This window comes from Ipomoea triloba, chromosome 7 (assembly GCF_003576645.1).
Source record: "Ipomoea triloba cultivar NCNSP0323 chromosome 7, ASM357664v1".
Classification (NCBI taxonomy): Eukaryota; Viridiplantae; Streptophyta; class Magnoliopsida; order Solanales; family Convolvulaceae; genus Ipomoea; species Ipomoea triloba.
This window is the reverse complement of record NC_044922.1, coordinates 27388822-27402789: the sequence shown is the minus strand read 5'-3', so window position 1 is coordinate 27402789 and position 13968 is coordinate 27388822. Positions and strand designations below refer to the sequence as shown.

Sequence of the window (13968 nt, the reverse complement as noted above, 5' to 3'; positions counted from 1 at the left end):
AAGGGGGGGGGGGGGGGGGGGAGGGGGGTAAGAAAGAAAGAAGAAAGACTTGGAAATGAAGGCAAAAAGAATAAAGACAAAAAGAGGCGCAAAAGCGTAAATAGGGGGAGAAAAGAGGGGCATGCGAGCAAAAGGAAAACTTAAAATAATCGCGCTCAGTGCGCAAAATTAGGGTTCATATAATTCACAATTTTGTACTGCACTACACTGGACTGACACTTCTCAATTATTATCGGATTCCATCTTCTTCTCCGTCCTTCTCAACCGAAACCCGCCATTCCCACCGCCGTGAGCACCCGTCCGCCCTCACCTAACCGTCACGTGTGTGTATATTTCTATATGTTTGGGTTTAATCAGTTAGGGTTTCGTTTTCGGATTAATGTTTGATTATTTCGCGTTTCCTGTTGCTTAAAGATATTCATTTCTGCATTTACAGGGTGTTCTTAATCTGAATATGATGTAATCTTTTGAGTTGGGGGTTCTAATTTTTAGATAAGGTCCTCATCGTGGTAAAGGTGTTGTCTTTTTTTTTTTTTTTTTTTTTTTTTTCGTATTGGTTGATTGGATGTCCTGTGTTATATGAGAAATTTTTAAGCCAAGGCAGAGGCTTAAGGGGCTCATACAAAATAGAAAATTGTGAATTTTTATTTTTTATTTTTTTCATATTGAATGTGATTTTATACTTTTGAAATTTTGAATAGATATGCTTTGAAATTTTGCAGCATGCTTTTTGAGCTGCTGTTTGGTTTATATATCTGTTTTCTTCTTGATATATTGAATGGATTTTATTCCTGTTGTTTGTAGTGATTGTAGATGGTTGTTTGTTGTGCTGCTGCTGGAGTCTACTGTTGAGAAAGCAATTATTGGTGGTGGAATTTTGCCAAGACAGGGGTGTTTTTTTATGCTGAGTTGTTTGGTAGTGTTTTAGGATTGGTTATTTAAAGGATAGAGATGAAGCTCTTCTGATGTCTTAGAATGTTGATGCCCAACGAACTGGAGTAGTTAGTGGAGTTCCATCCTGACCCGTTTGAGCTGCAAAGTGATTGTAGAAGCAAACATAATATAATATTTGTGAGTCTTCTGAAACATAGCTAAAACGGGGTCCCTTTGTTGTGTGGCTGCAAGGCCACATGGATCAAATGCAACCAGCAGGGAGTGGTCCATGGGGCCACATGAGCCTTACTGGCGAACTAATTCGAGCTTTTCCCCGCCACCTACAAGATGGGACTTCCGGTTCCAATCTGAAGCTCTATCATTTGGTTCTCATGATGGAGCCCAATTGTATGGATCATCAGCTTCATCAAACAGCAGAGAAAGTAGAAGCTGGGCAAGGGGAAACCAATTCACAAATCACCAATATCTTGTATCTGATGGCATTGGTGCGTACTATAGTAGCCCATCTGATAACTCACCTGCTCAGCAGTGGACTCCTCCTGCTATACAAGAAATCAGCATTGATGATTATGGCACTTCTAGGCAAGGTAAACAGATAGCTTATGCTTCTTTCATTATTGTTTTTGGTTTAAGGCTTAGTTGATGTGTGCTTATCTTGAAGCTTTCCGTCTTTGTTTAAATATACTTGTTATGGTTAGTCTGTTCAAGTTTCAAGTCTTTTTCAGTGTACTTTTTCAATGTTCTTTTCTCTTTAGACAGTTTCATCTATGTTCATCTGTGGAACGTGGTTGACATTATTTTACTTTTTATTTCTGCTTTACAAAACTGAGAACACCTTCTTTCTTATTTGCCCCTCTTTTATTTACTTAAATGTTTAGCTGCGTGCATGATATGTCTCAGTCATCAGCATTGATATAAGCTGTTTTTGTGTTGTTTCACTCAATATGGTTTATGCCAAGAATAGACAATTATTCACTGATTGCCTTCTTGTAGCTGTGTGAGGGCTCATTTTAATATTTCAGAGCCTTAGACTTGTAGCTCTGAATTTCCTCTAGGTTCTCTGTTTAAGCCCAAATACTGTTGTGTGCACGATGGTACAAGTCATCACCATTTATATGCCAAGAAAAGAAAAAAAGAAGAGTTTTTGAGACACTTTCAGGGCTCATTGAATTAATAGCCCTTGTATTCCCATGGATCCTTTTGAATTATTAGTTCTTGAAGTTGTTTGAATTAATTTTTATAATGATTTTATTACTTAGCGCGATTGGATTTTTTTTTTTTAGAATATTAAAATTTGTATGCATCTATTTTACTTGGAATAAGTACATGTGCTTTTGCCTAAAGGCCTCAACAGCTCTTACATTCTGGAAATGAATGGTGCACACTAATTATGAGTCCTTTTGTTTTTTCCCTATAATCTCATACAAACTGGACCTTTGTCTCCATCAACCCAACAAGTGGTTGCTTGACTGCAGAGAGATGAAAAGGCTTTCATTAAGGCAGAAGGGGTATGTCGTTAAAGATAAGATGTATGCCTATTGGCCCGTGAGATGATTGCCTGTCTAATGTCTTAGCTTCCTCTTGGTCGTTTTGCCACGCAAAGCCCAGTGTTCAGGTTGGAGGCTGCTTTGAGTTTTAAATTGGATCATTCACCAGTCATCCTTCCAATTGGTATAGAAGTTAACAATTGGTGAATCCATGAATTGTACACAAGATTCTGAGTGTCCATTAATTTTACTCTAAAATCTTGCTTCTACTTTAACACGTCCTCATTTTTCTCCACTCATTTTATTGAACTCTGCTTGATATTTTGACTGCATTTCTTCTTAGGCAAGATGTTGTACCTTGTGATAACCTTTTTCTGATATATTACCCTTTTGTAGTCCCAATTTAGTTGTGGTAAAATGTGTAATTGCTATTGCTTTATCAGGCCTCGATGGTGTATGAATTATGATAATTAATATCTTGCCATGCTCAATTTCTGTATGTGGTGAACTTGTTGTGTTTCTATATATTGAATCTTTTAGTGGCTAATATTTAATATTTTTCATTTCCCTGTTGCAGTTTTGAGGCCTTTATCCTTCTCACCAACAATGGAGGTACACTTCTGTGTTTACTAATTTTCAGCTGACGAGTTATCTTGCTTAAATTCTTTGTGCCAATGCCGATAAATTTATTACAGGGAACATCAACTGCTAGGGATGGGAGAGGCTCGACTTCATCCCGATCTGACAGTAGTGATAGTGAATCCATCACCAAGTCACATTCCTCTCATCGTAACTTTCCAAGTTGCCGTTACTTTATGTCCAAACCCATTCACCCCTTGTCAATTCCATCTGAAACGCCTAGAAGAGAAGCATTTGACAGCATCCCTGCAGGTTTTTCCGAATTTGATTCGACCACTCCACGGAGAGATAAACACCGCTTCAGCAGTGCTAGTTGCAGTATCGACCTGGAGGCTTCCGAGCCTGTTGAATCTGACTCTTTAAGTAGGTCTTTTAACGTCTCAGAAGGTTTCAAATGTGGATTGTGCGATAGGTTTCTATCGCAGAGATCGCCTTGGAGTTCCCGGCGAATCGTCCGAAGCGGAGACATGCCGGTTGCTGGGGTCCTTTCATGCCGCCATGTATTCCACGCTGAATGTCTGGAACAAACAACGCCGAAGTCACGTAAGAGCGACCCTCCATGCCCAATATGCGCCAAGGTCGAAGAGGGAAGCTCTCCAGATCAACGCACCTTCTCAAAGTTCTTCCCCCGGCTTAAACCCTTTTCTGAAGACGGGCCATCCAAACCATGGGGCTGTGCTCACGCCGGAGATTGTGTCGAAGGGGCTCTACACGCACCCTCCCGGAACACCCTTCTCTCACTCAACCGCAATCGAATACGAAAGAACCTATCTTTGAAGGGAAATCCCGTCAAAGAATTCCCGGGGAAGCTGAGGAAAACCGGCTCATATTCATCGCAATTATTTATCGGATCGGTGGATCACGGGACCGCTGGATCTTCAAAGGCGGTGACAGGCTCGAGCTTGAAGTAAGAGGAGAATTGTGCACTCGGTGGCAGTGCAGATTGCAATAGTTTTTGGGCCTATGTGAAGTCTAGTTTTGGGTTGATTGAATGATGAAAATGGGAAAGCCTAATCATGTTGTTGTAGTATTTGTTAAGGTGGAAATGTGTAGTTTTGAATTGATGTCATTAAACATATTGTATGTTGTATGCTTTAGCATTGAATCCCTGGGGGGAATTGTTGTAAGATATAAAATGAAAAACATGGATCCAAAATTCTGTAATCTCCTGTATTTGGAATGGGTGAATGATTTTGGTTTGTTTTGCTGACTATAAATTGAGGCACACTGTACCCCTTGCTTTTTATTTTTTTAAAAAGATTTTTGGCCCCGGTGGTAAGAAATTAGGGAAATATAAGTTATTTTTTACCATGGTTATTGATTGGGAGTATTTTGAGTATCCCTCCCTATACGTATCGTATATTGTTTGGTATCTGGTTAGATCACATAGAGGAATCATTTTCGGCCTAAATTGACCATAAGCTTGACTTTGCCGACTTAAATGCAATAACCGAGATAGCTAGAAATTGTGATAGCACTTTGTTGCTTAGACTTAGATTTCAAACCTTAATCCAACCGTATCTTAGTGGGCGGTCAGGAATCTGAGCACACGTGAGCGCTAAGGCGTTGTTCTCGAGGTTGCTCATTGCATGCATAACACGTATCAGTCATGCCGAGTGCCCGACATGTGTCCCCTTCCCTTATAAGTACCGCATTTATAGTTAGGAGGAGGACTTTTAACATTTCTACCTACCACATATATGCTCGGGACGCTTTGACCTCATTTTAGCTGCTCGAGCCCATTACTTCAACTAACCAGAAGACTAAATTAGAGTCTGAATACAATCCAATCTATAACACCATTAGTTATGAACTTAAGTAAGAAATTAAATTTGTAATTTCATATCTTAAAGTCACAAGTTTATGCCACTCAACTCTAAGATCATTAGTCTATATCGCTTGACTGTAAAGTCATAAGTTTATATCAGTCAACTATAAGATTATATAGACTTTTTTATGTTTTACACCTAGTTAAAATCTGTACCTATGTCACTCAAGTGTAAGAGCATATAGACTTCTTTAGGCTTTACACAATTACTCCTAGTTAAAATATGTATAAGATAGTTTATATTGCTGGACTATATATAACATCATTAGTAAAATCCCTTTTTTCTTTATTGAAATGCTCATGACCTTGCCCTTTTCCATCACTTGAAAGAGACAACTCAAAACAACCATTGCATTTGTCTATCTCATAATCATTCCCACATCCATGCAATCCACTGAAATTTCAAGCTCATCCCAACTCCATTAGCATCCATATATATATAAACACTCCTATACCCATCCATCCACTCTTCCACTAGACCACTACATACTTCAATTCCTAACAATTCAAGGCAATAATAGATAATTATATTTGGCATATTTATATATTTTGAAATGAAGTGTGTGTCTATATATATATATATAGTCTAGCTCCCACGAGAACTAAACTCCTAGTGAGACCATACAAACTAATTTCATTCGTCCATCTAAGAAGATCAATGACTGAAAATTAAATAAAATGTGGTGACATTTGTGTAATTAAGATTGTGTACTTAGAAAAACTTGACCGTGCATTCGGAGATAACTAACAGTGGAATTGAAAATTTTCAAATGCACAATTATTAAGCGTTTACAAATATACTGTCAAGTGTTTCCAAATGCACAATAGTAATTACAAAAATATCATTGCATTTTTTTCTTAATTTGCTACTCTTGATCATCTTAAATAGACGAATGAAATTAGTTTATATATTCTCACAAAAAATCTAGGTCTCATTTAAAGACGAATGAAATTAGTTTATATATTCTCACAAAAAATCTAGGTCTCATTTAAACCTGCTTCTATATATATATATATATATATATATATATATAAACACTCTTATACCCATCCATCCACTCTTCCACTACATACTTCAATTATATTCCTAACAAGGCAATAATATAATATATATTGTATTTGACATATGTATATATTTTAAAATGAAGCGATGATGAAAAACACACGAGTAATATATTTAACCATTGGTGAATATTAAGAGTCTAAATTCATATTAATCATCACATGAAGCATCCACATTCAATATAATAGCACTGCGATCGTCCACTTTTTTCAATTTTCTTTTAATACTTAGATCATCATCTCTAGAGTCATGCGCACACAAGAGATTCAATATCCATACCTTTCATCATCTTGGGAATTTTTCTATTTCATGTTTTCAGTGAAATTCTGACCCTCACACTATCGCCCTTCAGTCGTGACATCAAGTCAGACAAATGAACCACTATACTAACCCCCGGGACCACTTTTTCACTTCTTTACTCCTATTCATTGTATATATTTTCCAACTAGTCACAACTTCAATTTAATCACTTTTGTACTTCTAAAATAAATTTGAAATTTGTTATTGAGTTATATATATATATGTGTGTGTGTGTGTTCACCACTAAATCCAGCTCTCCCACATGCACCCAACCAAAGCTTGTCCTTGCAAAGATGAAGCGTGTGTATATGAATACACATGAATTCTAAATATGTGGTTTATACAAATTGCACATTTTTTGGCCCCAAATATGTGGTTTATAATTAACATTTTAAAAGTGTGGATACATTGACCAATAGAGGTGTTTTGGTGAGGTACAGCCCTAAAGCTTTTGGCATAGCATGCATTTGGGTCAATTATTATGTTTATGTATGTAGAAGATAAGAATATATATATGAAAATGATGTGCCATGAAACAACAATATTTTAAAATTATTTCAAGGGTCCCTATAAGGTGGTTCTTGATCTTGTAGCATCCTAAAAACATTTCCGTAGTTAATGTTTTAAGAAAAATGTGTGTGTGTGTATATATATATTCTCCAATAACTACACAAACTTTAATTTCTTATTTTTGGATAGCATCTCATTCATGGATGAACATAGATAGATTATTGATTAACTGAATTACAAAGAGATAGTGTACCTATATGAGAGTTAGCATAAAACTCTCCTATCATATAGGTACTGACTATTGACTAACAACTAACCAATATTAATATATCTATTAAATATAAAGATATAACATGTGACATGGTTAACATCATGTAACATGCAATTATAAACATTCATTAGTTCCGAGAAAATCTTCATTCACTTCTAGTTTGACGTACTGAAGTTAAATTGATTTATATTCCCGTTTCAAAAATATTTGTACTATAGAGTATAGTGATAGTGTATTGCAATACTTATGGTTTAATGTTACTATCCTTTGGAGTTTTTTAGTAAGATATGTTTGAGTAGTCACACTGTCATACTTTGAGTGGAGCACTTTGAGAAAGTGTAGGTTTAATTGCTGTCAAAGTATGTATCAAATTCTACTTCTGACCATTTGAAAGATATCTTCTATCTTTTTCTTCTTCTTTTTTTTTTTTTTTTCTGTGATAAAAAATATTCGCAGTCATTATTCAAACTTGTTTGTTGCTATATAATTACAATACTTCATTTAAAACAAACGGCAAATTATGTTGTGGACCCAGGTCCACCTTGCAAGGTGGACCTGGGTCCAAAACTACGTCGGTTTTTTTTTTTTTTTTAATTAGTAAACATATTGCTGAATATAGAGTTGTTCAAAAATGTGTGAATGTAGAGGTTTCAAAGTGTGAATGTATAGTATAGAAATCGTGAATGTAGATTTATGATTGTGTGAATGTAGAGTTGCCCAGAAATGTGTGAACGTGGAGGTTTCAAATTGTGAATATGGAGTATAGAAATTGTGAATGTAGAGTTATGCATGCGATATTATGTAATAGAGTTAAGAAGTTCTAGCAACTTGTAGCCCTGTAATGTGTGAATATGGAGTTCTCAAGTTGTGAATGTGGAGTATAGGACCTGTGAATATAGAGTTTTGAATGTGTGAATGTGGAGTTTACAAATTGTGAATGTAGAGTATAGTGTATGTGAATGTAGAGTATAGTTACTAAACATATAATCCTGTAATGTGTGAATGTGGAGTTTACAAATTGTGAATGTAGATTATAATGTATGTGAATATAGAGTATAATGTATGTAAATGTAGACCTAGGTCCACCTTGCAAGGTGGACCTGGGCCCACGACATAACAACCCAAAACAAACCGAGCTTGTTTCAATTGAATTACTTTAGTGAATTATATTGTATAGGATAACGTTATAGGGTTAGATGTTAATAACCACCATGACAAAAATACATTTTCAAATTAAAAGGAAAATGAAATATTAGTCAATTATTTCCTCATGAGCTGCCAAAACGTCAGCAAGGATGCTAGTTACTTTTCCTTAAATTGTGACCCACTTTTTAAAATCAATCATGTTATGTCATTAAAAAAAAATAATAATGAAATAAAATAAAGTATTTTAATTTATTTTTTGGGTGATCAGGGAAACACATGGTCACTATCAGAAGATGTGCACTAAGAAAATCTCGCTCTTGTGTAATATCTCACAAACTATACATAGGTAAATTCTAAAAATGGACATATATATGTTTGTGCCTTCATGCATGAATTCATATATTGCAAAACCTAAAAATGGAGATGGTATTGTGTTCTCAAGTTTAGTTGAGTGAAGGCACTTTATTGATGGATCATCTTTAGGATAATATGATGAATATATATCCTCTTGTTGTATGTTTCGCATGCTTCAACATGGAAAGTTAAGATGTATTTGTCTCTCTTTAAGGTCTTTCGGTCATACCAAAATAAAATTTAGTTGAATGTACCTTTAGTCATTTTGATACGATCCCATATCAGTTCCACATACAAGAGATTGTGGAGTGGTATTTAAAAACAATCAATTCTATTTTACATTGAATAACTTACATATTTAAAAATTATATTGATTATCTACTTATTTTAATTTTTCACATTGGACATTAATTTAATTGCGCAACTTGCAAATTATAACTAGTAATAATAATAAAAGTAATAATAAAAGTCACACAAGTTTAACTCACCGGTTAATTAAATAGGCAGTTTTTGGAAGAAGAGAATAAGAATAAAAGTAATAACTATTGTGTTTTATATTATTATTTTAACAATTAAATTAGTGTATCAAAAAGGAAGTAGTAGTACGGCTTTATCTGATAGAGCTTATTTTAGAGTATATGTAGTTTATTTTAAACTACAAATTAGCTCTGTTTTCTACACTACAGCATCATTGCATAACTCTTTAACTACTCATTGATAACACCAATAAGCCTATTATAATCATGTCACTTTTTTGTTGTTGTTGTTACAAGTAAAATAATTTCTTTGTCATTGGTATATATGCATAATCTAAGTGGATGAATGAAATATAAATAATACGGATTATTTAATAATAGTAGTATATGTAGTTAGTGAAGAGGAGAATATTGATGGGGTGTTATGACAAATATGAATCATTATAATATTTCATATTCATTGCAACAAGAATTTGCTGCGTTTTTTTTTTTTACCAGATATGACTATTTGGATAATTGTGATGTTGTTCTTTCTCATCCTATTGAGGAAGTTGTACTTGCTTATCACTAACAGGCTTATTGACATTCCTGTAAGTATTTTATATATGATTATGTTTAATCATTTAGTGTTGTCAAGACATGCATGTTATGTTATGTTATTGTTATGTTAGATTTATGCTAAGTTTATTTACTTCAAAATTTGTATGCACTCTAGAAAGCTTCCTTAATAATCTCTAAACACTGAGTTTGAATAGACTTGCTAAGATCTTGTGTGTATTTCATTTCTTGAACAAAGCGTCTGTATGAGATTAAGGATTATACATCTCGAGTAACTGCAACGCATATTTTTTTAAGATATATACAAAATAATTGTCCTAACACATATATTTAATAGTGCGTGCAATTCACGTGCACTATGCGTGCGTCGTGCGTGCACTTTACGTGCATGATTAACAAAGGACCCCCCCCACACACATATATATATATAATCTCTATAAGAAATAATTCCTCCCTGGTAAATTTACTTTTTCATTTTTTTTAGAATTTTTAAGATAAACTATAACATAAGAAATTATGAATGTATTAAGAGAGAACGACATTAAATCTATATATGATGAAAGAGCTAATTAAAGGAAGGAAAATATTAATTAAATCTAGGATAGAAAAGGGTAAGGTGTACAAATAGTTGTTATGCCATAAATCCGGGTCCACCTTGCAAGGTGAACCCGGGTCCATATTCACAATTTCATAATTCTATGTTCACAATTTCATAATTCCATGTTCACAATTTCATAGCTCTATGTTCACAATTTCATAGCTCTATGTTCACAATTTCATAGCTCTATCTTCAACAATATCAAAACTCTATGTTCAACAATATCAAAACTCTATGTTCAATAATATAACACAATTTTTGAATCTATATAACAAAATTGTGAATATAGAGTTCAAAAATTGTGAATATTGAATAATGTAATTTTATATATTGAGATCTAAAATTATAAACATAGAGTTCTAAATTTGTGAACATAAATCCGAGTCCACCTTGCAAGGTGGACTTGTGTCCATAGCATAATTTGCCGTGTATCAATTGTTATGCCATGGACGAGGGCCCATCTTTCATGGTGGATCCTGGTCTAAAAATTATGTTGGCCAAAATTCAACCAGATCAAAATTTAATCTATGACTTTTAAGTTTCTATGTAAGAGTTACATGTTGACACCGTCACTCGACAAATCTTTTGGCCAAATAAAATTACTTTATGATTATTTTTCTTTTTGAAAACCACTTTATGATTATTTGTTTAATTTGTCCTGAGAGTTTTAGTATCACTCACATACAGTTGCAATGCAACTTGCAGCTGCAAGCATGTTGATGAAGGCCTAAAGGGCAAATTCTTCCTATTTATACCCCCACTGCCCTTTCCATTTTCAATTCATCATCTCTCAACCCTCCTCACATCCTCTCCAACTCCTAAGGACTAAATAGTAATTTTCTCTGATCTTCCCTACCTAATATGGGTTTCATCATTGTCATTTTCTTGCTTGCAATGGCCTCAGCCGGGGAAGGCTACGGTGGTGGAGGGTGGACAGATGCTCATGCCACCTTCTACGGTGGCGGAGATGCTTCCGGCACAATGGGTATGTATCACTTCACAATTTCTTAAAAACATAAAAGTTTTTTTTAAAGTTTTCTGTACCTTAGCTAGGGAAGATGGCTCTGTGTCAGACCGTCATAAAGAATGACTTTCCATTCCATCTAGTTTTGTTACAAATCTTTCTCAAATAAGAGTCAAATTTTGCTGGTGTGACATAGCCACATAGGCTGAATTTGGATTTATCCTAGAAATACCTAACATTTTATGAAAAAAATAAATTTGGATATTGTCTTATCGAAATATAGGATAGTTTAAGTGATCGCTCAATTAACATTTAATATTACTTTCAATGGTAAAGTAAGATTTTGACCAATCAGTAATGGTGGGGAACTTGGTTAAACTGGAAAACTTGGTTATCAAAAAAATAAAATTGGGATGTTTGGTTGGACCTAATTTGATGTTTTTTTTTTTTTACTATTTATATAGGTGGGGCATGTGGTTATGGAAATTTGTACAGCACAGGCTATGGTACAAATACTGCAGCTCTAAGTACAGCTCTTTTCAACAATGGGTTGAGCTGTGGATCTTGCTATGAGATGAGGTGTGTGAATGACAAGTCATGTCTGCCTGGGGGTATTTTAGTCACTGCAACAAATTTTTGCCCTCCAAACAGTGCCTTGCCCAACAATGCAGGGGGGTGGTGCAACCCTCCCCTCCACCACTTTGACCTCTCTCAGCCTGTCTTCCAACACATTGCCCACTATAGTGCCGGAATTGTCCCTGTTGTTTACCGAAGGTATGCCCAAGTTGCCTTATTGGCTCAATATGTGACCAGGGTATTTTTGTCTTGCACGTAATTTAGTCACTTTAATTAGTAACTTGTATCAATACCAAGACTTATTGGTCTACAAGTAAAAAGAGTTTTATCTCACTTAAACAATGTTTCTAAGTTCAAACTTTGTAAATATAATATGGCATTAACTTTTTTTTAGTACTGTTGAATCTGTTCATAGCTACTTTCTCAACCTACTGAAGACTGAAGCACAAAGAGTCAAAGTCGAACTCACTCACATTATCTATGTGAGAGTGTAAACCGGGACACCGGGTGCCAATAGACCACAAGAGATTAACTTAATTGTACTCCAAATGGAATTAATGCATTGGAAAGTTGAGAATTTTCAACCATCTTAAAGTGGTTGGGAACTGTATTTCAAACACTCTATTTTTTGTAGGGTGGCATGTAAGAGAAGTGGAGGCATAAGGTTCACCATTAATGGCCACTCCTACTTCAACTTGGTACTAGTCACCAACGTTGCCGGAGCCGGCGATGTTCATGCGTTGGCTATCAAGGGTTCAAAAACTAGGTGGCAATCCATGTCGAGAAACTGGGGGCAAAATTGGGAAAGCAGTTTGTATCTCAACGGCCAAGCCCTCTCTTTCAAAGTCACCACCGGCGACGGCCGCAACATCGTCTCCTACAACGCAGCTCCTCCGAATTGGTCTTTTGGTCAGACCTTTGTCGGTGGCCAGTTCCGTTGAGGAATAGTGGATGACCCTAGCTATACTGCAATTTACTCCGAAGGATGATTGCACTATACTAGTGGATATATGATATGATTATTACAAGTGTAAATCTACTATATTAATATACATATATGTACCAGTAGCATATTTTTACCTGTACATTTTGTTTATCTGCATGAATTCAATGTATATGAATGTATGATTTTTTTCAGTATGCAATATATTCCCAGCAGACATCATGTGTTCTNTGCATATTATGTGAGCATATTCCTGTCAGTATGCATTTTAATCATAATTTTGCTTACATTATTCTACGGAATAGTTTTATGGTTCCTGCTTCTAATATATCTTTTATTCTTAAAAATCAAACCCTTTTAAGAACTATGCTAGTAGAAAGATAGAAACAGGATGACTAATTGAATCATATATAAACAAGCAATTTTTTGATAAAAAGATGATACCCAGGGAACCTATTACAGAGCATTTTTTTTTTTTGAAAAACTATCAGCAAATTTCGGATATGTTCTTTCGAAAATGATTAAACAATCCAAACCTGTTTTCCCCTCTTTCGATGATCCGCGATGGAAAAGGCGGCGTTGCTCGGCGATCGCGACGCGGGACTGAGCCACCGGCGTTCCGGCAGTAGACGAAGGCGCGGCGCTCCGGAAGAGGGCCGCGACATGGATTTCCGGCAGAGAACGGCGGCGTCGTTAGGCGCCGGTTCTTGTTGGCTCTCCTGGGTGAGGTTGCTGTTACCATTCACGATTGGCTATCGTGGACGAGTGGCGCTGCGACGGAGGAAGGCGGCGCCGGCAGTCGCCATTAGTTCCGCCGAAATCGCAGGTAGCCTCTGTCAACGAGTTTTTTTTCGCCTTTTGCGTTCCTGCGGACCCGGCGGCGATTGCGGCTCCGGCGGTGACGGCGAGCGGTGGCTCCGGTCGTGACAGTTTGGGCCAATCCTTTATTTTCTTTTCTTTCCCTCAGCCGTATGGATAATTCAAAGCAAATTGAGAAAAGAATATTCTAGGCTATTTTCATTTGGGTTTAAATCTTTCATTAATCCAAATTCTTCAAATCTTTTTCCATCATTGTTCTTTTGGGCCCCATGTTCATTAAGGGTAAACTCTCGTTTTTAGCTCACAATTACAATCCTCTTAAAAGGTCGCTTGGATTTATCCATAGTTTGTTTAGTTTATTCCCTATCCCGAATATCTTATTTTCGTATTTTATATCTTATTTTCTTATTTTTTCATTAGAATTCAATTTCATTATCAATTTGCCCCAAATAGGATTTGTTTATTTCAATCTGTTATAGATCCGGTATAGAGAATGTCGTTCTTTTTTTTCCCCTCCTTGAAAGAAAGACCAATTTATTTTT

General features: G+C 35.7%; 2 protein-coding genes across 7 annotated transcripts; both read left to right on the top strand.

Moving 5' to 3' along the window:
* Positions 1-170: 170 nt before the first annotated feature.
* On the top strand, positions 171-4237 carry LOC116025124. Of its 6 annotated transcripts, none has more exons than XM_031266227.1 (5): positions 178-321; positions 437-509; positions 805-1481; positions 2959-2993; positions 3077-4237. In XM_031266227.1, the coding sequence occupies exons 3-5, from the start codon at positions 1163-1165 to the stop codon at positions 3929-3931; spliced, it is 1209 nt and encodes a 402-aa protein (XP_031122087.1). In that variant the 5' UTR covers positions 178-321; positions 437-509; positions 805-1162; the 3' UTR covers positions 3932-4237. The 6 variants fall into 6 exon arrangements, with proteins under 6 accessions (XP_031122084.1, XP_031122087.1, XP_031122086.1 ...); XM_031266226.1 differs by having other exon boundaries at positions 178-323; positions 437-515; XM_031266224.1 differs by lacking the exon at positions 437-509 and having other exon boundaries at positions 171-288.
* A 6682-nt stretch (positions 4238-10919) lies between these two features.
* Positions 10920-12842, top strand: LOC116025128 (expansin-A10-like). The gene is made up of 3 exons (XM_031266230.1): positions 10920-11109; positions 11553-11862; positions 12299-12842. The coding sequence occupies exons 1-3, from the start codon at positions 10986-10988 to the stop codon at positions 12603-12605; spliced, it is 741 nt and encodes a 246-aa protein (XP_031122090.1). The 5' UTR covers positions 10920-10985; the 3' UTR covers positions 12606-12842.
* The last annotated feature ends 1126 nt before the right edge of the window (positions 12843-13968 follow it).

What these genes read in the sequence shown, in the direction of transcription:
- LOC116025124 (XM_031266224.1), top strand. Translation starts at nt 1,163, where the DNA reads ATGGGGCCACATGAGCCTTACTGGCGAACTAATTCGAGCTTTTCCCCG. An exon ending in TTATGGCACTTCTAGGCAAG is followed by an intron (nt 1,482 to 2,958) that starts GTAAACAGATAG and finishes TCCCTGTTGCAG; the next exon opens with TTTTGAGGCCTTTATCCTTC. An exon ending in CCTTCTCACCAACAATGGAG is followed by an intron (nt 2,994 to 3,076) that starts GTACACTTCTGT and finishes AATTTATTACAG; the next exon opens with GGAACATCAACTGCTAGGGA.
- LOC116025128 (XM_031266230.1), top strand. Translation starts at nt 10,986, where the DNA reads ATGGGTTTCATCATTGTCATTTTCTTGCTTGCAATGGCCTCAGCCGGG. An exon ending in AGATGCTTCCGGCACAATGG is followed by an intron (nt 11,110 to 11,552) that starts GTATGTATCACT and finishes CTATTTATATAG; the next exon opens with GTGGGGCATGTGGTTATGGA. An exon ending in GTCCCTGTTGTTTACCGAAG is followed by an intron (nt 11,863 to 12,298) that starts GTATGCCCAAGT and finishes TATTTTTTGTAG; the next exon opens with GGTGGCATGTAAGAGAAGTG.